Raw genomic sequence first — 25,943 nt, 5'->3', positions numbered from 1 at the left:
CAGAGTGTTCTAAGTGGGTTTGTATGGCTTGTAGTGTTGACTGGTAGATCTGACTTTCAGATGGGAGATTTTTCAGCCTTTGCTCAAGTTGATAGAGGTTATTACGCTTTTGTTGACTTTTCTGATGGCTGTAGGTTTGCGAGAATGATTTCAGTTTACTTTTAAATCTAGGCCACCACGTGTTCATGGGCTCCAATCTGTCTTTGGATTGGGCAAGGTTGGATATCAGGTCTTGCAGCTTAGAGATATATTCCTTGTCTTGAAGAAGGCTATTGTTGAACATCCAATAAGCACCTCCACTTTTGTAGTGATTGGGTGAGAAAGAGAGCTGTAATTTGATAAAGGAGTGATCTGAGATATAAGATGGCAAATGTGTGATGCTTCTGACCAGGGGGATGGTGTGTTTTGGGATGTAGTATCTGTCCAGTCGGGCTTGGTAAGGTAGTCTTTCTGATGCTGTATTTGCTGATCTCCAGGTGTAGGACTTTTCTTCTGGGTGCTGGTGTCTAAAAACGTCGACCAAATCATTGTTGTTTATCAAGGCCTGCAGGTTATTGATTAATGTTGTGCAGTGCTCAGTGCATCGTGCTCTGTCCATTTTTGGGTCAAGAGTGCAGTTGAAGTCGCCAGCAAGAATGATTATGTTCTTGATCTATGGTAGAGAGGTGGCTTTGTATGAAGTTGGTTATTTGGATAGCGAGTCTGTCCTGCTGTGGCATGTAGATGTTAAAAAGGTGCAGGGTTTCCTTCTGGGGTGTATCCAGGAGGGCGTAAATTGCGTAGCCAGCGATCTCTGCTATCACATTGAGCTTGCAGGCTGACCTTTGATGAAGGCCGACACTCACTCCTGCCCCATGATGTTGTTGTGTTGGAGAATGATGAAATACATATGGCCAATCTGCCCATTTCAAGGATGGCCTTGTGTCTGTTTTAATATTTGTTTCTTGTAGGAAGAGTAGGTCGGCATGATGTCGTTGGACCTGGTGAAGGATCAGCGTATTGCGCGATGCAGAGGAGCATCCTCTTGCATTAAGTGATAGCATGCTAAGAGTCAGCATTATCTGCAGGGATAAAGATAAGGGTTTTGCAAGTTTTGGGGCGGTTAACATCCTGATTGATGATATTGCTGTTCAAGCCCGTTAATCAAGTAGTACAGGCGTTTGGATCTATTCACATCTGCTCTGTCTTTCTTTCCTTTTAGTTTGGAACGCAGACCCGTAAGTTGTGAGATCAGCTCGGGTATGTTAGAGGTGAACTTCAGAGCTGTCACCAGCTTCTGTGGCGAGCCGCGTACTTCCCGTAGAAAGGATCGTAGTTTCTCCACAGTTAAAGGACCTTTAGTGTAGGGAAAATCGGTTTCCTCGTCCTCTGAAGCACTTGAATCGTGAGAATCACAGTTGGTCTCTTCTTCAGTGCCCAGAAATTCGGGTTCTTCTTCATTTGGATCGTCAGTAGTTTGTAGCTGTTTATTTATTTCCATACTCGGTGGTATGATGGACTTATTTGAGATCTGGCCGTTTATCTTCTGTGGTGTTCTGTATTTATTTTCGTCGCCCCTGTTGTTTTTGTTTGCGGTTTGCTCTTTTCCTGCCGCCGTGTGCGTTGTCTTCTTCTGTTTTGTGGCTTTGGACGTGGTCTGCCTTGGGGGTTGCTTTTGAGCCAGCGAGTATCTAGTTTTTGGAACAGATATCCACATGGCATTGGGGAAATTAATAATTTGAATAAATTTAAAAAAGAATTTGGCAAATTATTAGAGAAGATGAACAGGTTATGTGTGACTTTTTTTAAAATATTTTATTTATTTATTGATTATTTGTAGCAGATGCTGTATAAGCTTCCTTGCATCATTTACCTCAAATAATATTAGTATCCCATCATTTCCATAACACCTCCACTTCTCTTTACTTCAGTAATACTTTCTTTATGCACCATATTGTTTGCCTCTCTTTGTCTTCTTTACAGCAATCCCTTCAATGTTTATGTGTTTATTTCAAACAATTAGCGTTGTGTGATGTTTAGAGCAGACATTCAACACTGAATTGTGTAATGTTGAGCCATTTACCTTCAGCCTTGTGATGAAAACAAGACTCAACCTGGTGCCTCCGTAGCCAGGTGGGAAGGAGCAGCAGTGCGTAGCACACGCTTCTTGATTAGACCGGGGTTCGAGCCCATAACCACCAAATACGGAGGATGCGGAAAGGTCAAGGAATGACCACCGCATATCCCCGGAGCAATATGGCCTTAGTTGCTAATGCTCCTAAAAACCAAATAACAATAACAATAAGACTCAACCTTGTGATGAAGACTATCCTCAAACCATCTTTGTGATGAATACATGACTGGCCTGACTTCATTCTTTGTGACCTTGCCGCTTCGTAATATTATCCTTACTTTCAATCAGTATGTGTATCTCTATACATTAAAAAAAGCTTTCCTCCTAGTGATATTTATTTAAGCCAATGGGAGGAGGGCAAGGCAGTTACATAACTACAAATGCAATTAATTATTGACAACTGCCTCCATAACTTGTTTCACTGCCTAACATTTCATGTTCCACTGTAACGTTTTTTTGTATATTAATGAATATTGTATTTGTATATTAATGTATACAGTATTTGTAAATAGTTAAGTATCTTGTAAATATATTAAATATTTGTATAGTTCGTAAATATTTTAAATATTTTTATAGTTCATAAATATTTTAAATATTTGTATAGTTTGTAAATATTTCAGTTAAATATTTTAATCCTGCTCTTTCGGATGCAACAATATTCCTCATGCATTATGGAACCCAAAGCAAAAGGCCTTTTCCTAAGTGAACTATGTAAACCCAGGTAAATAATTACATAGTGATATTTATTCCACCTTGAGAATGCCACGCACTACAAATGCACAGGTAAATAATTACGTAGGTCAATTTCTGATTATATATCAATCAATGCATTTTGACAGGTGTTTCTTTTACGTAGAAAAGATTTGACTTACTCTGTATACCTCTACATTTTACATAGAAAAGTGTGCATGGGATGGGCAAGCAAAGTGAGCAGGGGGCAAAGCCCCCTAGTGTTACATTAAAAAAATGCTAAAATATAAATATATGTCTGTTTTCGTCTTTGTGGGACAGTCATGTAATCCAATAAATGTCCTATTCAGGTAATTTGAAATCTGGTCTTGACTTTTGGAGAGTGACGATGTCTCCTCATATGCTCAACACATGCTAGTTTTTGAGTGAATGTGTGCCTGACTAAGTGAAGATTTTTGGTAAGTTTTAAGTTAATGTGAAATTTAAAATTTTAAACATTCTACTCATACCATAGAATATTTTAGAAAGCATATCATTGTATTACTTGTATCGCATTAAGTATATTATTTAAGTTTATTTTTAGGTAAACATTAAGTATATTAAAGCAAACAGCTTTGAGATGTGGTTGGGAAAAAATGTTTTTAGTGTACTGGATGGAGAAAAGAACAAATCAAAGAAAATGGACCAATTCAAAATTAAGACCAGGCTTACTGAAATAAAGAATAAAAGAATCTTGTATTATTTTGAAAACATGTGTAGAAGACCATAGGGTAATCTAGAGAAAACAATTTTGTTCAGTAGGGTAATGGGAAAAAGAAGAAGTGAGAGCCCTACAAGATGGACTGATCAGATCACTAGAATAACTGGAATGGCCCTTGAAGAAGCCTCAAGAAGGATGGAAGATAAATTAGAATGGCATAAAGTTGTGGATAAGGTAATGAGTCCTCAAGCTTGAGGAGACCAAAAAAGAAGACATATATTATTGTATTTTTATAATTTTAAGTTCTTAGAATTTATATTGCATAGGCATAAGTATATTTGTTTCTAGGGGATCAGTTTTGATGTTGCTTTCAAAAGCAGATCCCTTACTGGTTGGTAATTCATAAGTGTACTTAACCTTGATAGAACCAGTTTGATAGATATTACCAGAACTAAATTTAGGTTTTATTCAGTATACTGGGATAATTATTTGTAAATTTAGTTTAATTTTTCAAGGGGTAAGTTTCAAAAGTAATTCACTAGTGCTTAATTTGATATTTTTATTATTTAAATCTTTACCTTACTTTTACATAAGTTAAGGGTTCAGGTGGAAAAGTTAGGCATAACATATCACAGTATCATGACTGAATGAAGAAATTGCCGCTGACCATTCATCTATGAGTTATGGCTTTTTTTTACTTCTAATCTAGGTCACATGTATGTGGAACTTTCTCTAGTGGATAGAAATTTTTTTGTGTTCTAGATTTGTATAACCATAAATTAAAAAAAACCAATAACCATAAATTAAAACTGGGTGTACTATTAGGTAAGATTCCATCTCTGAAAATATGGGTTAATATGCTAGAGCAAATTCAAACTGGTGGATGGGTGGGGGGGGCTTGATATAGAGATCCAAGTGGCTGATTCTATATCAAGTGGTCCAATCCCAGAAGTGAATCATTCGGTGCAGATGTTTTCATTCCGCAGAAGGTAATCTTACTGGGGATTCAATTGTCATGGAAACTGGAAATATATTCTGCAATAAAGATAAGTGGAACAGAACCAGAACATATCTTCCAGGGGCAAAAATAGATGATGTGATTAATCAGTTACCAGTTTTTAAGGATAATAAAGGGTGCACAGTGCTCCATGTGGGTACTAATGACTTAAAACTTAAATGAACTGGTGGCTTTGGTTAAGAAATATAAGGTCATGGTGAAAAAACGTTGTGAGACCTGATAGAATATTCTTGCATATGCAATTCTGCCCAGGCATGACAGGAGGGAATTTTGATGAACGGCTTGTAGATTGACTCTAGCCTTGAGGTTCTCTATGTGGCTTTATGGGAAGAAATTTTTCTAAGCGTGGCCTGCCCTAGTTAATAGAAGAAATTTGTTTTGTAAAGATGGAATTCATTTGAAAAGAAGTAATGCAAGGGTTTTTGCTAGTGTCATTGAAGAAGCCCTAGGATTTGAGGAACTGCTAATTCAGGAAGTTAGGGAGCCATTGGAATGATTCAGTTTAGTGAAATAGGCCAAAATCACATTTGCACCCTTTCTGTGAGATCTTGCAACCTGTAATTACCATATGCACAGTCATAAATACAGTATTGAAATAAGTTGAAAAACCACAAGCAGTCACATACCATTGGGAAATTTGTATTTAAGCAACTGTTAAATTTATTTAGCATTTGAAGGTAAGGGATGCAAAAGATATACAGAATTTAACTTGTAAATTTATATAGTCAAGGTATGTTAAAAACCAAACGCTACTGAGGGTACAACAAAAAATCTCTATATGCAATTTGAATGGGCAGCCAAGTGTGACTGCCTCATTATGGACAACTTCAATCTACCTCTTCTAGATTGGAAATCATGAACAGGCAAAATACTTGGGGGAAACAGATTTCTGAGCAATCCAGATGATTGTTATTTATTACGTATGTCAGAGAAAATACAAAGGGCTCTAATATTCTTGACTTGGTTCACACCATGGATCTACTCTGCATATAAAATTTGACAGTGGCAAATATCAGTTAGTGCCCAAAGAGATTTCTGTGGTCAAGGGAAGAGGGAGAGGACTTCAGTTTTAAAAGAAGAGACTATAATGGATTGAGATATTTCTTGGGCTCTATGAACTAGAGAAAAAAATAGCTGCTGAATACTAGTTCATTATGGAAAGTATTCAAGGGGCAGCAGCTACTTATTCTGTAAGCTGTACAGCCGTAGCCTAGTGGTCAGGCACGCGGGTGCATAAGTACACGTGCCTTGAGTGACCGGGGTTCAAGCCCGTGACTGCTGAATATGGTGCTGTTTCCTGTATTCAATTTATCATGCGAACTCCTCTGACCGTTTGGTCGTCCCGGAGTATAAACAGAAAAATTTATTTAGAAGTTTCACAAAAGAAAGATGTCTAAGTGGATGACCAACCAAAGAGGTTAAAGGTATGATTGCACTAAAGAAAAAGCATGGAATAGTTGCAGACTATCAAGATCAGGGGTGGGCCATCTCGAGGGTGCAAGGGGTGTACTGCACCCGGGCACCAATATTCAAGGGGCACTTGAAAACCTGAAACTTACATACATATATGAAGAAAATTTTAAAAAGGGCATCAGATTTCAATTGGCACCCAGCTGACACATACCTTAGGAATGCCCCTGATTAAGATACTGATTTATATGAGTATTATAAATGTATATTTAACAAAACTACTGATGGGATAAGACAGATGAAAGCTGTATATAAGAAATCCCTGGCAAAATGAGCTAAAAATGGAGACAGGTTTTTTGTACATGAATACAAAAAGGAAGAGAGTAAATCACATAGGCTTCTTACTTGATCAAACTGCAGAAGTCATGGAAAGCCCAGCAGAAGTGGAAGATGAGTTGAATAGGTGCAATGATCTGTACAGTTGAAAGATCATTTGAACCACAAGGAATCAGTGACAAGAAGTTGGACTGCTATAAATTAAGGGCGATATCAATCTCAGAGAAGAGCATATGTAGAAACTACTGAAGCTTACTGAATGTGAGGTTCCAGGATTAGATATAGTGTCCAGTTTTACTAAATAAAGGCTGCATCTGAGTGCATCATCATCATTAGACTCTGGGGAGATCCCCTGGACTGGAGAAGTGCTGTCTTCCCAGTCCACAAACGAGATGCCAAACACACGATCAGCAATAGTAGACTACTGATTTTGACTCCAGTGGTGAGTAATATCATTGAGTCTCTGATTAAGAATGCAAAACAGGACCATCTCGATAGAAATATTTGATCACAGCATGGATTCATGGAGGGGAAGTCTTGCCTAACCAATCTAGTTAATTATTATGATGGAGTCTTAAGACATTTGGATGAAACAAAACTCTGACATTATTTACCATGACTTCAGTAAAGCTTTTATTATGTTTCTCCCAGAGAATATAATATGAATGGAGCAAATTGAGATTAATGGCGGAAAAAAGGCTGGCAAAGAGACAGAAGAGAGTGTAGGCATAAGTGGTCATTACTCAGGGTGGTCCAGTGAAGCAAAGCCCTCAGGTATCAATGTTAGGGAGATTTTCTGTTTCTTATCTTCTTTAATGACATTCATAAAGGAATGCAAAGTAAATTTTAAAAGTTTGCTGATTTAAAGGTAGGAAGGGTGGTTACCAGCCAGAATCATGCCATTTTTAGCATTAGCATTAGTAGAGGCATATGATGCAGCATCAGCAAGTCCCAGGTGCCAAGCGATTTTGTGATCAAGTGTCTTTGCCAGTGAATTTGCGCTCTCTTGAATAAATAAAATCGTCTTCTTTATTTACAGCGTTACACTAACAATCAATTAAATAAGCTTCAGTAAAGAAATCACTTTACTTGAACAGGGTAAAAGTAACCTTCTTTCTTTTTTTTCTTTTATTTTGCATTACTACTAACCCACTACCGCTTGGTCACAAAGGTGGCACTGCTCCTGCCTCCACGTGGCGGGGCCGGTAACCTGGAGGGGAAAAGGTCTCCCTTCCAGGGCGAAATGGAGCAAGAAGTCAGTAAAACCCAGAAAAACACTGGGTGCATAGAAGAAACCTTGACAAGACAAGAACAAGAGGAGTCTGGTTCTGTCACAGCAAAACGTCAAAAGACTGACGTAGGCAGAATCCGAACTCCAACATTCTATATTATTCATTCAACTGAAGAACAACCAGTTGGAAAGCTCTCTCCATTTCTAGTGCAGAAATGCCTAGAAAGCACAATAGGAACTCCAAAGACAGTCCGTCGTCTAAGATCAGGTGACCTACTAGTTGAAGTTGCCACTGCTCGACAGGCTGAGCAACTACAAAAACTGAAAACTTTTGGTGGAACTTCTATCGCCGTTTCACCCCACATTTCCCTGAACACGCCAAGAGGTGTCATCACCTAATGGGACCTCATGAACGTGTCAGACGAAGAACTAAAACAAGAATTACACGACCAAGGAATCATTACTGTCAGACGAATTATGACAAAGAAAGATGGCATACTAGTTCCTACACGGAACATAATACTTACTTTTGACAATCCCAAGCCACCAACAGTGATAAAAGCAGGCTACCTTAACTGCCGAGTTAAACCGTACATCCCGAACCCATTACGCTGCTATAAATGCCAGAAATTTGGGCACTCACAGACAGTCTGCAGAGGAGTAGCTGCCTGTGCCACGTGTGGATCCACTGAACACATTAGTACTGACTACACAGCCACAAGACCAATCTGTCTGAACTGTAAAGAGGCACACCCAGCATATTCCAAAGAGTGTTCCCTTTGGCAGCGTGAAAAAAAGATACAGCGGTACAAAACCGAACATAACGTAACCTACCAAGAGGCCAAAAAATCCCTACCGGTTCCAAATACTAATAAGCCCACTTATGCACAAATAACCACAAAACACATATCAATTTCTACCCAAACGGAAGTATCTATACCACCAAGTAAATCACTAGCTGAATGGGAAAGGTCACTGTTGTCCCCAGTACCAACGCCCCAAATGAAAAACAAACAAAGCAAAGCCATAAATACACCAATCTCAGTACAACCTGATGCCATTCAACAGAATACCACAGTATCTTCTACTCCTGACTCAAACCAAACAGAATACATGGACTCAGAAGACAATTTGAATCACGACGAACAGGTTCTAGAACTGTTCTCCAATGAGGAGATGGATACAGGGAAACCTTATTTCCCAAAGAAGGGAAAAGTTAAACTTGACCGAGGCAAATCTTCTGTCCCTCGAAAAGAAGTCGAGGGTTCCACTAAACCCAAATAATGCTTACTTTCTTACAGTGGAACTGCAGAGGCTATCGCAGTAACTTGTCCGACATCCAAGATCTTCTTTCACAATATGACCCTATTGCCTTTTGCTTACAGGAAACCAACCTGACACCAAATATAAATGTTTCCCTTCGGAAATACATAATACATCGTCAAGATCGTGTTGCACAAAATTCGAACAATCCTGCCCATGGAGGAGTAGCACTGATTATCAATGCCCAGATACCCTCAAAGCCACTCCCGCTAAAAACAAACCTTGAGGCAGTTGCTGCACGAGTCAATATCAACTTTGATTTAACCATAGTCTCACTATACTTGCCACCTAACCAAAATATAAGCTATGCCGATTTAGAAGAATTAGTAATACAACTTCCCAAACCCTACTGTATCTTAGGAGACCTCAACAGTCACCATCCGCTGTGGAGAAACCACAATCTGGACAAGCGTGGACAAATCATTGAAAAATTACTCGATCAACAGAATCTGATAACTCTCAATAATGGGGCTCACACCTATACACATCTTCCGACAGGATCTACATCAGCTATTGATGTCTCTCTGTGCACAGCAACCATATATCCTCTATTTGGATGGACTATTCACAGCAATCCGCTGGGCAGTGATCATTATCCTGTGATATGTCGCATTAACACAAGCATTCCCCACCACTCTTATCGGATCCCCAAATGGAACTTTTCAAAAGCTGAATGGGATGTGTACAAGCAGCTAGCAATACTAGAAGAAAACCAGATCCAACAAACATCCATAAACCTGGCAGTAGAATACATATCTAATCAAATACTGCAGGCAGCAGACAAAGCAATTCCAAAACAATCCACAAAAATATCGGCCAAATCAAAAGTGTGGTGGAATGATGAATGTAATGCAGCTAAAAAACAGAAGAACAAAGCATGGAACATCTTCAGGAAGTTCCCCACAACAGAAAACCTCATCCGCTTTAAACAGGCAAGAGCTTGATTGATTGATTGATTTGGTAGTTGTTGGCGCATCGGCTTCTGTGGCCATATTGCACCTCCCAAGGTTTTTGCAGTACTTTGATCCAAGCCCGAGGCGGGAATCGAACCCGCGACCTTTGGGTTGCCGGGCAGGTACTTTACCCACTCGGCTAGCCCTGTCGGCACAGGCAAGAGCAAGGGCAAAACGAGTCAGGCAGACTAGTAGAAGGGAAGCATGGAGACGCTTTGCATCCACAATCACAAGCACGACAAAAACTCAAACAATATGGGCAAAAATACAGCGGATGTACGCAAAACACCCACGTGTCAACTGTCCCATGCTCACTGTCAATGGCCATGATATCACAAAACCTGAGGATATCGCAAACACCCTGGGTAAAACTTTCATGAATATATCAGCCGCAACATCATACTCGCAATATTTTCAGGCACACAAAGCACAAGCTGAAAAAAAACGTATCAATTTTGAATCAGCATCAATTTCTGCGTACAATCTCCCCTTCACAGTGTCAGAGTTGCATCATGCTCTATCGTCTACTAAACTCAGTGCAGCAGGGCCAGATGGAATCCACTACATCGTGATAGCAAAACTCACCGAACCGGCTCTCAAGACTCTGTTACTCCTCTATAACAGAATATTCAAAGAAAACACGTTCCCCGACAAATGGCACCACGCATACATTCTGGCTTTTCCAAAACCAGGCAAAGACCCTACAAATCCGCAACATTATCGACCTATTGCACTCACTAGCTGTATGAGCAAGGTCATGGAAAAAATGGTTAACGCCCGCCTAACCTGGTTTCTAGCTGAAAATGATCTCCTAAATCCTGTGCAATGCGGTTTCCGGGAAGGTAGATCCACTCTTGACCTTTTGATCAAGACAGAAATAAACATCCGGGATGCCTTCGTCAGAAAAGAACATCTTGCAATGGTCTTCTTTGACATCGAAAAAGCCTTTGACACTTCTTGGAGATATGGTATTATGCGAACCCTATACGATCTGGGATTTCGCGGACACCTACCACAGTTTATCAGAAACTTCCTACATTGCTGCTCATTTCAAGTTAGAGTTCACAACCAGTTATCTTCAAAATTCATCCAGGAAGAAGGAGTACCACAAGGGTCAGTGCTAAGTGCTACTCTCTTTAGTATAATAATGAATTCAATAACACACGACCTACCACAAACGATATCCACTACCCTGTACGCTGATGACTTCAGTATCGCCTGCCATTCGCCTAACATGCGAATGATAGAAAGGCAGTTGCAATGTGCTATCAACAAAATAGCCAAATGGTCCCAAAACAATGGTTTTCGTCTCTCACACCAAAAAACAGTTGGGATACATTTCTGTAGAAAGCGAAACCTACACCAACATCCGGAACTTAGACTAGAAAATCAGGTCATACCTGTGGTCCCTAGTGTTCGCTTTCTGGGTGTGATATTCGACCAAAAACTCACTTTCCTTGATCATATAAAAACGCTCCGGACTAACTGTCTTAAAAAGCTTAACATTCTAAGAGTTCTATCGGGCACAACGTGGGGAGCTGACCGTTACACGCTGCTAAATCTCTACCGTGCACTAATACGGTCACGTCTGGATTATGGTTCTGTCGTATATAGCTCTGCTAGACCAAGCCCTTTACGTTGGCTTGATCCTGTACACCACAGCGCCCTTTGTCTTGCACTGGGGGCGTACCGTACATCACCGGTTCAGAGCCTATATACCGAAGCGCATGAAACACCCTTACAGCTACGGAGACAAATGCTTTTATTAAATTATGCCGCAAAACTCAAAGGGCATCCAAACCACCCTACTTGGAATGGTGTTTTCTATCCTAAATGGGAAAACCTTTATAGAGCTTACCCATCAATAAACCCACCAACTGGGATACGTCTTCGCTCACTACAAGTTGACTGGCAAATTGACCTGAGTAAGATACAGACTACTGCCTCTCATGCAGTCCCACCATGGATGTATCATATACCGCCGTGTGACTTTTCATTCACAGCCTGGGGAAAACACACCATGTCCCAACAGAACTTGCTACAAATACATGCCACACTGAGAACCCAGCACGGCCAGTACACACCGATCTACACAGATGGATCTAAAACTGAAAAGCATGTCGGTGCAGCAGCAGTATTTCCTAACATCACTTTGTCCAAAAAACTCCCCACCGAATGTAGCAGCTATACTGCAGAACTCTGTGCTATCCACATAGCCTTAAACTACACACTCTCAAGAACAAGACTCCACAGCGTTATTTATACCGACTCCATTAGTGCTATCCAAGCTATACAACACAATACAAAAAATGATAACCCCTTACTTAGACAGATCTGGAATACTCTGACCAAGTTAAACCAGAAGAAAAAACAGGTTCTGTTATGTTGGATCCCTGGTCACGCTGGCATTTCTGGAAACGAACAGGCCGACCTAGCTGCCAAAACTGCTACCGATCCTATAGACCAATCCTTCACTACACCTATATCTGACTATAAATACATTATAAATAAGCGATGCCTTGAACTATGGCAACATATCTGGCAGAATCAAGCCAACAATAAGCTACTTGGCATAAAAAAATATCTAAAACCATGGAGATCTAGTATCCGTGAGAACCGACATGACGAAGTTGTATTAGCCCGATTAAGGATAGGCCACACACACACCTGACACATCTTTATTTGCTGGCAGCCACTGACCCACCACTGTGTACAAACTGCAACACTCAGCTCACTGTCCACCATCTACTTATTGATTGTCCCAAGTACAGTATTCAGCGACAAGCTATGTTTATTTCATTTCCCATGACGAACACCTCTCTCAGCATTTCTGATCTACTAGGAGACACACCACAGGTGTCCAAAATTTTTGATTTCCTCAAACATATAAAACTATACAACACAATATAAATATAAATTTGAACAGCATCTATACGGACGCAATTCAAGATTTAACATCACCATAGTTAGGCGCATTATGGCCTTTGCTGTCCTTGCGCCGTAAAGCCCCCAAAACAACAACAACAGCATCAGCAAAAAAAAAACAACGCTCCCATTTCACCCCTCCATTCATTCCAAGTACCTGTCCAGCTCAGCCTTAAATTTATTTAGGCTATCAACTTCCACAACAAAGAATGGAAGTCTGTTCCACCAACCAACTACCCGCTGGCTAAAGACAAACTTCTGCACATCTATCCTAAATCTGTCTTTCCTCAATTTGAATTTATTCCCCCTCTAAGGTGATTATTCTGATCAAGAGGAAGAATCTCATCAGCATTGATCATGCCCAAACCATTCAAGGCTCAATACACCTCAATCAGATCACCTCGCAGGTGCGCCTAGCCTCCAGACACTGTAATTTGCAAAATTTAAGCCTTTCTTCGTAAGAGCACCCCTTTGTTCCATTTACTAATCTTGTTGCCCTTCTCTGTACTCGTTCCTACAGCTCTACATCCTTCTTAAAATGAAGCCTCCAGACCTGTATACTGTACTCAAAGTGTGGCATTACCATTGCCTTATACAAGGGGATAATCACCTCCTTATCCCTGCTAGAAAAATTCCTGTATATCATTGACAAGACACTATGAGCTACTCTTGCAGACTGTCTGCACTGCTCAGAAAACTTCATATCTGCCTGCACAATTACCCCCACGTCCTTTTCGCTCTCTACCACTGTCAGTGTAGTACCACAGAGTTGATACATCACTCTGGGATTACTGCTTCCCATGTGTAATACTTTACATTTGTCAATGTTAAACTTCATATGCTCAACTTTTCTAGATCCTGTTACAGCAGCGTACTGTCATTAGTGCCTTATCAACCCTGCCAACCTTCGTATCGTCTCAAACTTGGACATTAAGCTTGATATACCATCATCAATATTATTTATAAATACAGAAAACAACAATGGACCCAACACTGAACTCTGAGGGACTCGACTAATAACATTAGTCCACGATGAGCAGTGTCTATTGATTACCACTTTCTGTCTTCTCCCCCTCAACCACCCCTTTATCCATAGCAGCAATTTGCCTCCAATGCCACACTGCTCCAATTTTTTCAGCAGTCTTCCATGTGCAACAGTGTCAAAAGCCTTTCTAAGATCCAAATATATGATATCAAAGTTATTCCCTGCATCCAGTTCCTTTGTGACCACATCATGGTATCCAATCAAATTGGTCAGGCAAGACTTTACCTTAACAAAACCATGCTGTGTCTGAGCTATAACTGAAGTCTTGTCTGGATGATCCTGCAGTGCTTCTTTAACCAGTGACTCAATTAATTTCCCTGGAACACAAGTTAAACTAACAGGTCAACCTGTTAGTTTAACTAACAGGTTGACCTGTTATTACCTGCAGTTACCTGTGTCTCCCTTTGATCCTCCTTTGTGAATTGGGGTCACATTTGCACATCTCCAGTCTAAGGGTACCTCCCCTGTGTCCAAGGAAGCTCTCATAATTATGGCTAAGGGTTTGCTTACTTCCTTTGCCACCTCTTTTAATATAACTGGACAGATTTCATCCACCCTAGGTGCCTTTCTTGTGCTTATCTTCAACAATTTCTCCTCCACTTTACCCTCACTTATTACAAGATTATCTAGCCTACTGCCAGAGTTGAATACACCTCTGCCTTTCCCCTCCCTGAATAACTCCTCATGGGTGAATGAAGATGCAAAATATTCATTGTTTGTTAGCCACCTGAGCAGGATCATCAACAGTTGAACCATCAATATCCAGTGCACCAATCTGATTCATCCCTTTCCTTCTAGAGTTTACATAGGTAAAGAACTCTTTGTTGTTTTTCTTTGCATCCTTTGCCAAGGATTTCTCAAAATCTGCCTTTGCCTGCCTAACCTCCTTTGTAACTTGGTTACAGATCAACTTGTATCTATCATAGGCTTCTGTATCACGTGTTAATTTGTATGTATCCCATGCATTTTTCTTCTCTGCCATATGTCTCATTAGTTCATTTGACATCCATTTAGGCCTAAACCTTGAACAATATTTCTTAGTTGGTATGTAAAGCCTAGTAGCTTCCAAGATAAATTTTTTTAATGCTTCCCATTTTGAATTTGCCATTGGTAACATCATTAGTTCGTCCCACCATATAGAATTTAAATGCTGTCTCAGACCACCGTAGTCGCCTTTACAAAAGCAAAAACCCTTCCCTTTACCCCTGATGGTAGTTACCTCATTGAGTAAATCCCACTTCAGCACACTGTGATCACTGCCACCTAGTGGATCCTTTATCTGCAGATTCTTAATGCATGAAAAATCACTACTGATAATCAGATCAAGAGTATTACTCCCTCTAGTTGCCTCCCGAACATGCTGATGTAGAAAACAATCATCCAAGAAATCGATAAAAGCCTTGCTAGTGTATGAATGACCAACCCACAAATTCCAGTCAATATTTGGGAAATTAAAATTCCCCATTATAAGACTCTCTGATTTACTCGCCCACTCTATTTTCCTATACAGTTTCTTATTATACTCAGAAGTTTAATTCTATATGTAAGCTTTTCCACTGAGAGAACAGAAATCCAGGACCTACAAGATGGGTGGATTATGGCATTAAAAGTGTGCCTGGACAAAAAAGCCATGAGTTACAAATCAGTCTATTATGAAATTTTCCATGCAATGTAAACTGGCAGCTGTGAAGGCAGCGCATGGTATTAGCATTAGCATTAGCATTAGTAGAGGCATTTGATGCAAGAAAGCAAGCTTATGCAGCATCAGCCAAAAAAAAAAAAAGTAACATAAATAAATAAAAATAACCACTTCCACTTCACCCCTCTGTTCGTTCGAAATACCTGTCCAGCTGAGCCTTAAACTTATTTAGGCTATCAACTTCCACGACAAGGGATGGAAGTCTGTTCCACCCACCAACCACCCGCTGGGGTGGTTGGTGGGTATTCTATTCTATTCGTATTCTATTCTATTCGTATTCTATGATATAGAGGAGCTTCCTTCACATAGACAACAGTGAAACCACATTTAGAATATTATATTCAAGTGTGGAGGTCACATATGAAAGAAAGACATAGAACTTCTAGAATGAATTCGAAGAAGGGGCAACCAGATTGTTGAGGGGGTGCTGATTGATATCCATGTACATACAGCTTAGAAAGTGCAGACTGCAAAGCTTAGTGGTCTGCAGTTTCTAAGCAGACATCTTTTTAGGGGGTGCTGATAAGGCCCTGAAGGGAATCAGTAAAATGAATAAAGAAGATATATACAAGCAGTTTTTATACCAACTGTATAACAAATCTGCCATTTGCATTTTGCAAATAGATTACCATACTAGACGGGATGATTTTGACTCTGTCATAGCCATATCATCTGCCAAGTTTCTGGAGAGTCTAAAACAAGATGCAAAGGTTTTATTTTGTGAGAAGTACTTTATTGTTGCCTGTAGAGTACATGGTGCACAAGTACTCATTGAAAATTAATATTCTTATAAATACTAAAAAGCACAAATTTCATTAATTGACAGTGCATCTGTTTGAAATTTGCAATTTTTTGTGGACTGCTTTCCAGTACTTGATTCTGAACTGTTTGTTCATTAGTACAGTAAGTATTCTGATCAGTAATCAGTGCAGTGATAACTTTTTTTTTGTCCCAATGTCTGTTTTTATTAATATTATCATTCGATTGCTTTATTTGTGGATAAATTTAGTAACTAGTGAGAAACTTTAGTTTGCATTGCTTAATCTAAAACAAAAAAAAATTTATAATGATTAACATTTATTCCTTCCAGATGATCCACCTTTCTCTGACTTATCTACTAATATACCAAAATTTTGTACCATTGATGAAAAAATTGATGATATTTCAAGTTGTTCATATGTTCCTCTTCCAACATTAATGAACAGATCTCTTCTACCTCCACTGGAAGCTCAGTAAGTATTTGTGAGTGCATATAGATATATGTGCACCCATTTGACTGGTGTTATTCATATGAAATTTTGACATTTCTGTGCACCATAGAAATGGCCTGATTTAGTAATCTAAAAATTTCACATAAAATTCATTCCTCTTAATGAAGGAAGCATAGCTAAAAAAAAACAAATATGATTGGTAAATTTCAAAAAATAGTTAACAAGTTACAGTTTGGTACTCATAATTGAAGTACACTCAAATCTCTTTATGGCATCTCCCATGGAACTGAAACATGTTTGTTGTATCGAAAGGACATTAGTATTAGCATTAGTAGAGGCATATGATGCAAGAAAGAAAGCTTATACAACATTAGCAAAAAAAAACTTCCCATTTAACCCATCTATTCAATCAAAAAGTTTGTCCAGTTTTTCCTTGAATTTATTTCAGCTATCATTTTCCACAACGACAAATGGTAGTTTGTTCCAGCAATAAACCACCCACCACCCATTGGCTAAAGGCACATTTCCACACATCTATTCTACAACTGTCTTTCCTCAATTTGAATTTATGCCCCATCAGGTGCATAACCCCACGGGTTCACATCTGGTGAATATGGGCTTGGCGCACCCAGGGTCCTGAGCTAGATATCATCATTCTTCTCTTTCTTGGTGATTCTCTTCTACTTCTGACTCTTGTTCTCTCTCTCTCTCTCTCTCTCTCTCTCTCTCTCTCTCTCAGGGTAATTCAGAATTTTTTTTTTATTATTTTTTTTTTTTGGCTGGTGCAGGATAAGCCTCAGGCTTCCTTGCACCATATTGGCTAATAATAATAATCTGAGCAAGAGGAAGAATGCCATCAGCATTGAGCCTGCTCAACTCATTCAGGAACTTATACACCTCAATCAGATCACCTTACAGGTGCCTAGTCTCCAGACCCTGTAATTTGCAGAACATAAGCCTTTCTTGGTAACAGCACCCTTTTGCTCTCCTCACCAATCTTGTTGTCCTCTGTACTCGTTCTGCCAACTCTACATCCTTCCTAAAATGAGAGCTGCAGTACTGAAGGTGTGTCCTGACCACTGCCTTGTATAAAGTGATAACAACCTCCTTATCCACCCTAGAAAAATTCCTGTATGTCACTGACAATACCCCATGACCTGCTCTGGCAGCTTGTCTGCACTACTCAGGAAACTTCATATCTGACTTCACTATTACTCCCAGATCTTTTTCATTCTCTACCACCCTAAGTGTAACACCACCTAGTTGGTACATTTCTCTGGGGTTACTGCTACCCATACGCAGTACTTTGCATTTGTCAATGTTAAACTTGAGTTGCCACTTCTTGGCCCATTTATCTTTTTCAGATCCTGTTGCAGCAGCATACTGTCATTAACAGCCATGCCAACCATTGTATCAACTGCAAAGCCTGTTATACCTTCTTCGATATCATTGATAAATATACAAAACAACAATGGGCCCAAATCAGAACCATTGGAAACTCCACTAATGACATTAGCCCACAAAGAGCAGTCTCTATTGATTACAACTCCCTGTCTTCTTCCACTCAACCATCCCTTTATCCATTGTTGTATAGTAGTCTTTGTCATTAGCATTAAATGAGGCATATGATGCAAGAAAGCAAGCTTATAGAGCATCAGCCAAAAGGGGAAAAAAAAAAAACAAAACTTCCCATTTCACTCATCTGGTCACTCCAAATGTTTGTCTAGTTCAACCTTAAATTTTTTTGAAGATATCAACTTCCACAACAGATGGAAGTCTGTTCCAGCAATTAACTACTCACTGGGTAAACTCAAACTTTCACACACCTATTCTACAACTGTCTTTCCTCAATTTGAATCTGTGTCCCCTCAGGTTCTTAATCTGAGGAAGCGGAAGTATCCCATCAGCATTGAGCCTGCTCAAACCATTCAAGGCCTTGTACACCTCAATCAGATCACTTCGAGATGCCTAGTCTCCAGATGCTGCAACTTACATAATTTAAGCCTCTCCTGGTAAGAGAACCCCTATGTTCCTTTCACCAATCTTGTTGCCCTTCTCTGTACTGGTTCTAGTAACTCTACATCCTTCCTAAAATGAGGCCTCCATTCCTGCAGGCAGTACTCAAGATGATAAAGCTTTCCTGAAATGCAAATATGTGATATAAAAATTATTTTTTGCATCCAGTTTCTTTGTGACATCATAGTATCCAATCAAATTGGTCAGACATGACATCAGCTTAACAATCCAATGCTGTTTCTGAATTATTAGTACTGTCTTGTCTAGATGATCCTGCAAGTTAAACTAACAGGTCTGTAATTACTCATGTCACCCTTTGTGAATTGGGGATATATTTTCACATCTCCAGTTCGTGGGGATCTACCCTGATTCCAAGAATGCTCTCATAATTATGGCTAAGTGCTTGCTTGCTTCCTTTGCTGCCTCCTTTAATATAACTGGATAGATCCCATCCACACCAGGTGCCTTTTTTATGTTTATCCTCAACAATTTCTCCACTTTCCTCTAGTTATTACAAAATCATTTAGTTCCCTGTTAGTTTAATAAGATTCTGTCCACTTCCCTACAGAATTCCTCATGTGCGAATGTAGATGCAAAATCTTCATTGAGTTTGTCAGCGAACTGAGCAGGATCATCAACAGTTGAACCATCAATATCAAGTAGACCAATCTGATTCATTCCATTCCTTCTAGAGCTTATATAAGTAAAGAAGTCTCTTTCTTTGCATCCTTTGCCAAAGGTTTCTCATAATCTGCCTTTGCTTGCCTAAACTCCTTTGTAACTTGATTACGGCCTAACACAGAAGCCTATCTACCATAGGCTTCTGTGTTGCCTGATAATTTATATTCATCCCATGCGTTTTTCTTCTCTGCCACAAGTCTTGTAAGTTCATCTGACATCCATAAAACGTGGGCCTAAAACATGAAGAGTGTTTCTTAATTGGTATGATAAGTCTAGTAGCTTCCAGAGTAATTCCTTGAATGCTTCCCATTTAGAATTTGCCATTGGTAACATCATCAATTTTTCCCACTGTAAAGAATTTAGAAACTGTCTGAGATCACTTTCATGAAAACAAACACCTTCCCCTTACCCCTGGTGGTAGTTACATCTTTAATTAAATCCCACATCAGTATACTGTGATCACTGCCACCTGGTGATTGCTTTATCAGCAAATTCTTAATGTTGGAATAATCACTGCTGATAACCACATCAAGAGTATTACAGTAGGCCTCCTCTATAACATGGTTCACTTTACGCTGATTCGCTATAGCGCTTTATTTATATTATAACCCGTATCTCACTATAGCACTGTTACAACTCACTATAACACTCTTTTAACAGTGCACAAATTGAATTTTTGCCATGTTCAACAAAAATCTTTCAATTGATGTAGTCTTTAGCATGAGAATGAATAGTGAAACAGCATTAAAACATTTCCACATTCTAATTTAATTGCAGTACAGTGACTTTTTTTTGTGGTTCCTATATCAACTATTGACAAAATGATAAAGTTAAGGAATGTGCAGTATTGCTTGTAATATTTATATTATATGCATTTATCCAAAGTCTGGTCATCTGGTCTGACTCAGTACACTGTTAGACCTAGTCCGTAATGGACAGTTTACTCGATCATTGTATTTATGCAATACAGTGACATTTTCAAAGAGTTAATAATGGCAGATAAGAATGAAAAATAAACAATGCTGGACACAGTACAAAGACTACAAAGATAAGAAAAAGACTCAGTTTGAAAATTAAATAAGACGTTTTGAATAGATTCTGGTTAATGACAAGTGATTGGGTGAAATAATTTAGGACTGGCAGGTTCAATTGTAAGATCAATTCTAAAAAATAATGAATTAATTTTAGTAGGAGGAAAGACAGCTGTTCCATTGCAGGCAATCAAATTGACTAGGGCCAGGCCTGCTATTATGATTGAAATGTTTTTTTTATGATAACCCCAAACAAGAGAGGTATTAGAACCTATAGTACCATGCTTAGGTTCGATGTTGCGAAAACGAAAGAAGATATTTGTTGACATTAGACTTGAACTTCAGTAGAGTAATTTTCAGGAAATACGTATAAAGGAAATATGGTTGTTCCAGAAAACGGCAGTTGAATGAGTAAACGAGAAAGATGAAACATTGGTTCTGTGAGTTTGAAGTTGGTCAGTAAATGGATGTTGGCTGGTGGCATCACATGTTCGGACTGCTGGGAAAAGAGAGCTGGAAGAAGCCATTTCAGAAGAACAGTGCCCATGGAAGTATCTGTAGAAAAGGCATGCAGCAGAAACAGTATGTCAATGAGACAGCGAGTAGAGAGACTATGTTAGAGAGGAGTCATTAATTAACCTAACTGCCCTCTTCTGATTGGAATCTAGAAGCCCGAGAGAGGTTTTTAGGGGCACCGCCCCAGATGGGGGAACAATATTCCATGGTAGGGCAGATTTTTGATTTGTACAGAGTGAACAGCTGTTTGGAAGAAAAGTAACGCAAAGAGCGAAAGAGAAAACCAAGGTGCAGATTTTTTAGATGCGGAGGAAGCAATATTTGTAATGTGCTTGTGCCAAGAGATATTAGAAGTCAGGGTAAACCCCAAAAGAGATGTATCATCTTGCTTAGAAATTGGAGTGTCACCAAAGATAAGCATAGGAGCAGAAGAATCCTTTTTGCGAGAAATAAGACCAGGCTGAGTTTTAGAAGAATTGAAATCAACTAGGTTATCTTTGCCCAACTGGAGAATTATCTGGAGATCGGCATTTAAAGAATTGGTAGCGGATAATCAGGAAGTTGAAGCTGATTGAGCATGCAAGGTTTCTCAAAATGGAAAGTGGAATGCAATGTGCTTTCATTGGCAAAACTAGGAATAGGAATTCCAGTCAATGGAAAAAGATCATTAATATACAAGAGGAAAAGAGTGGGGGAAAGAACTGAACCTTGGGGGACCCCAGCATTAGTGGAGAAGTTAGAAGACAGAGTGCCATCTACCATCACCCTCAATGAGCAATCAGAGAGGAAACTGGATAACCAATTACAAAAAACAGTTGGCAAACCATAAGATGGGATCTTGTTTAGAAGACCTTGTTTAGAAGATCAAAAGCCTTTGAGATGTTAAGAGCAACTACTTGTGTTTCACCGAACTTTTCCATTGAATTTGTCCATAAATGGGTAGCATAAGCCAGAATATCACAAGTGGATCGACACTCACGGAATCCATACTGGCGATCGTTGATCAGACGGAAGGTTTCTAGGTAGTTTAAGAGTTGACAGTTAATAGATTTCTCCATTACTTTAGAAATAATAGAAGTAATTGCAATGGGACGATAATTGGATGGGAGGGATTTGTCACCCTTTTTAGGAACTCACTGGATATGAGCAAATTTCCAAGCAGAAGGAAAAACACCTTTAGAATAAGAAAGTGAAAAAAGGTAGCAAAGAACAGGAGTCAGTTCAGGAGCACAGGTTTTGAGAACAAATGGAGAAATATCATCAGAACCCAGAGCTTTCTTAGCATCAAGATTCATAAAAATCCTTCTGACATCCTTTTGACGGAAGACCACAGGAGGCGTTGAATGGAGTGTGTTAGGAATGGTGGGAGGTGTTTTACCAAGATCATTAACACATGAGTTGGAAGAAAATGGGACGCTAGCAGGTCTGCTTTATCCTTTGCTGAAGTAACAACAGAACCATCTGGTTTTGACAGAGGTGGGAGCATAGATGGGCAAAAGTTGCGGTCAATAGCTTTGGCAAGAGATCAGAATGCTTGGCTACTATTAAGGCAAGAAGCAAGTTTTCTACTCTTATTCTACTAAAAATCTAGTTTATACCATTTAATAACTGTTTTACAATTGTTGCAAACTTTGGTCTAGGCAGAAAATGAAACTGAAGGAAACAAGCCAACTATGATATGCAACATTATTCTCTTTGAACAGCCTTAGCACATTTATTGGAAAACCAAGGTTTATATAAAGGACGAGATTTTAAAGTGGAGTGTGGAATAAAGGATTCCATTTCTACAAGAATAATTTCACTGACATGATCTAAGCAAATGTTGACATCAGAAGTTTTGAAACAGAAATCCAACCAAGAAAAAGAAGAAAAGAAATCTCGCAGCTCATCCCATTTTGCTTATTGTAATGCAAAACAATACGAAGTTGGGAATAGCCATGAGATAAAGGCTCCATTGTAGAAGAGACAATCACCAAGTTGTGATCTGAGGTGGCTAAAGAACCACTCACTTCGACCGTATACTTAGAAGGGTTGTTTATGAGAAAAAGATCAAGCGTGTAGGCTGTGTGGTTCGGGTTCTCTGGCATTCTGGTAGGAAAATGAACAATCTGTGCGAGGTCATTAGAAATTGTAAAATCCTCAGCATCTTGACCACCTGGGTCGATGTGACTAGAAAACGGAAGCCAGCTGGAATAAAAAAATTACCTCACTATTCGGAAAGTTGCACTGGAGAAAGTCAAGTTGCAAAGAGAGGAAGTCAAACAGATCCAAGTGATTAGTGGAGTTGGGAGAACGGTAGATACAACAGATGAATTTGACACAATGAGGTAGAGAGATTTTAAGCGAGAGAAGATCGAAAAGAGGAGGTTCCAATTACCAGAACAGGGAATACCGGAACAGACATATGCACAAGTACCACCTTTGAGGCGAAAGGAATTATACAGTGAATAATTTGGGCAACTGAGATAACCAGTAGTTGAATCAACTGATAACTGAGATTCTGTCAGAAAAAGTACATGGGGTTTGGCAGACTGCAAGTGGAAATGGAAAATGTTGAGATTAGAATTGAGAATTGTTTGGCAGGTTTAGATCTTTTTGCAGATAAGCTTACTCTATTAGTTTGAAAATTCATGGTGTATTCAACGGTAAGAAATGGTAAGAATATACCCAAATCCTTGACATAACGTGGACTCGAATATGCCCCAACATACACACTACTCAGACTCCCTCCAGTCACTCTCTGGCAGAATAGAGTAGAGGTAGCAAGATTATACATTAGCTGATCTAGAAGCCTTCAAAAGAGTTACCAGTAGGTTCGGTCTGGTGTACTAACTAGCAGCAGGCCTTGCAAACACCATTTTAGAGCCTTACCCTCGAAATGTAAGGAAGATTGGATCTCGCCATGATGTTCATCATAACCTCAAAAGTCATCAGCCATACTGCATGATGGAAGAGATGGGGAAGACAGATTATGAGAAATCTTTGGCAAAGGATGCAAAGAAAAACGGCAAAGAGTTCTTTACTTATGTAAACTCTAGAAAGAAGGGGATGAATCACATTAGTCCAATTGATATCGATGGTTCACCTGTTGATGATCCTGCTCAGGTAGCTAACAAACTAAATGAATATTTTGCATCGACATTCACACATGAGGAGTTATTCAGGGAGGGGAATGCCAGAGGTGTATTCAACTCTGACAGTAAGCTAGATAATCTAATAACTGAGAGTAAAGTGGAAGAGAAATTGTTAAAGATAAAAACAAGAAAGGAAGGCACCTGGTGTGGATAGATTCCATCCAGTTATATTAAAGGAGTCTGCAAAGGAAGTAAACAAACCCTTAGGCATAATAATGAGAGCTTCCCTGAATTCAGGGAAGGTACCCATGGACTGGAGATGTGACCACAATCCACAATGGAGGATCAAAGGGAGACACAGGTAATTACAGACCTGTTAGTTTAACTTCTGTTCCAGGGAAATTTATGGAGGCACTGGTTAAAGAAGCATTACAGGATCATCTTGACAAGACTTCACTTATAGCTTGCACACAGCATGGGTTTGTTAAGGGGAAGTCTTGTCTGACTAATTTGATTGGATACTATGATCTAGTCACAAAGGAACTGGATTCAAAGAATAACTTTGATATCATATGTTTTGTATTTTGATCTTAATAAAGCCTTTGATACTGTTGCACATTAGCATTAGTAAAGGCATATGATGCAAGAAAGCAAGCTTATGCAGCATTAGCCCAAAAAAAAAAAAAAAAAACACGTTTCACTGCTCCGTTCGAAATACCTGTCCAGCTGAGCCTTCAATTTATTTAGGCTATCATCTTCCACAACAAGGGATGAAAGTCTGTTCCACCAACCAACTACCCGCTGGCTAAAGGCAAATTTCCACACATCTATCCTACATCTGTCTTTCCTCAATTTGAATTTATGCCCTCTCAGGTGATTATTCTGAGCAAGAGGAAGAATCTCATCAGCATTGAGCATGCTCAAACCATTCAAGGCTTTATACATCTATAAGATCACCTCGCCGGTGCCTAGTCTCCAGACACTGTAATTTGCAAAACTTATGCCTTTCTTCGTAAGAGCACCCCTTTGTTCCATTCACTAATCTTGTTGCCCTTCTCTGTACTCGTTCCAGCAGCTCTACATCCTTCTTGAAATGAGGCCTCCAGACCTGTATACAGTACTCAAGGTGTGGCCTGACCATTGTCTTATGCAAAGGAATAATCACCTCCTTATCCCTGCTAGAAAAATTCCTTTATATCATTGACAAGACAGCATGAGCTACTGCTGCAACCCGTCTGCACTGCTTATAGACCTTCATATCTGCCTGCACAATTACCCCGTGTCCTTTTCATTCTCTACCACTGTCAGTATAGTACTACAGAGTGTATACGTTGCTCTGAGGTTACTGTTTCCCATATGTAGTACTTTACATTTGTCAGTGTTTTTAATTTCATTTGAGACCTCAGCCCATCTGCTCAACTTTTCCAGATCCTGTTGCAGAAGCATAGCGTCAGTTGTGTCCTTAACAACCCTGCCAACCTTTGTATCGTCTGTAAACTTGGACATTAAGCTTGATATACCATCATCAATATAATTTATAAATACAGCAAACAACAATGGACCCAACACTGAACTCAGAGGGACTCCACTGATATTTGTCCATGATGAGCAGTGTCCATTGATTACCACTCTCTGTCTTCTCCCCCTCAACCATCCCTTTAGCCATAGCAGCAAGTTACCCTTAATGCCATACTTCTCTGATTTCTACAGTAGTCTTCCATGTAGTAGTAGTAGTAGTGGCATGTGATGCAAGAAAGCAAATGTATGAGCTTATGCAGCATCAGCCAAAAAAAAAAAAAAATTACACCATTCCCTCCAAATGCCTGTCCAGTTCCTCCTTAAATTTATTCAACCTATCAACTTCCACAACGACAGATGGAAGTTTGTTCCAGCAATTAACCACCTGCTGGCTAAAGGCAAATTTCCGCACATATATTCTACATCTGTCTTTTCTTAATTTGAATTTATGCC

General features: G+C 39.4%; 1 protein-coding gene across 1 annotated transcript in view; it reads left to right on the top strand.

The window, feature by feature from the left end:
- Grip163 (gamma-tubulin complex component 6) overlaps positions 1-25,943 on the top strand; it is a 916,232-nt gene that overhangs the window by 584,584 nt on the left and 305,705 nt on the right. Inside the window, exon 22 of the mRNA XM_090384619.1 lies at positions 16,534-16,675. Coding sequence (XP_090240745.1) covers positions 16,534-16,675 — 142 coding nt within the window. The remainder of the gene's footprint in view (positions 1-16,533; positions 16,676-25,943) is intronic.

The sequence above is a fragment of the Mastigoproctus giganteus genome, chromosome 11 (assembly GCF_048544385.1).
Source record: "Mastigoproctus giganteus isolate SK-2022 chromosome 11, ASM4854438v1, whole genome shotgun sequence".
NCBI classification, from domain to species: Eukaryota; Metazoa; Arthropoda; class Arachnida; order Uropygi; family Thelyphonidae; genus Mastigoproctus; species Mastigoproctus giganteus.
This window is presented reverse-complemented; position numbering and strand designations above follow the sequence as displayed.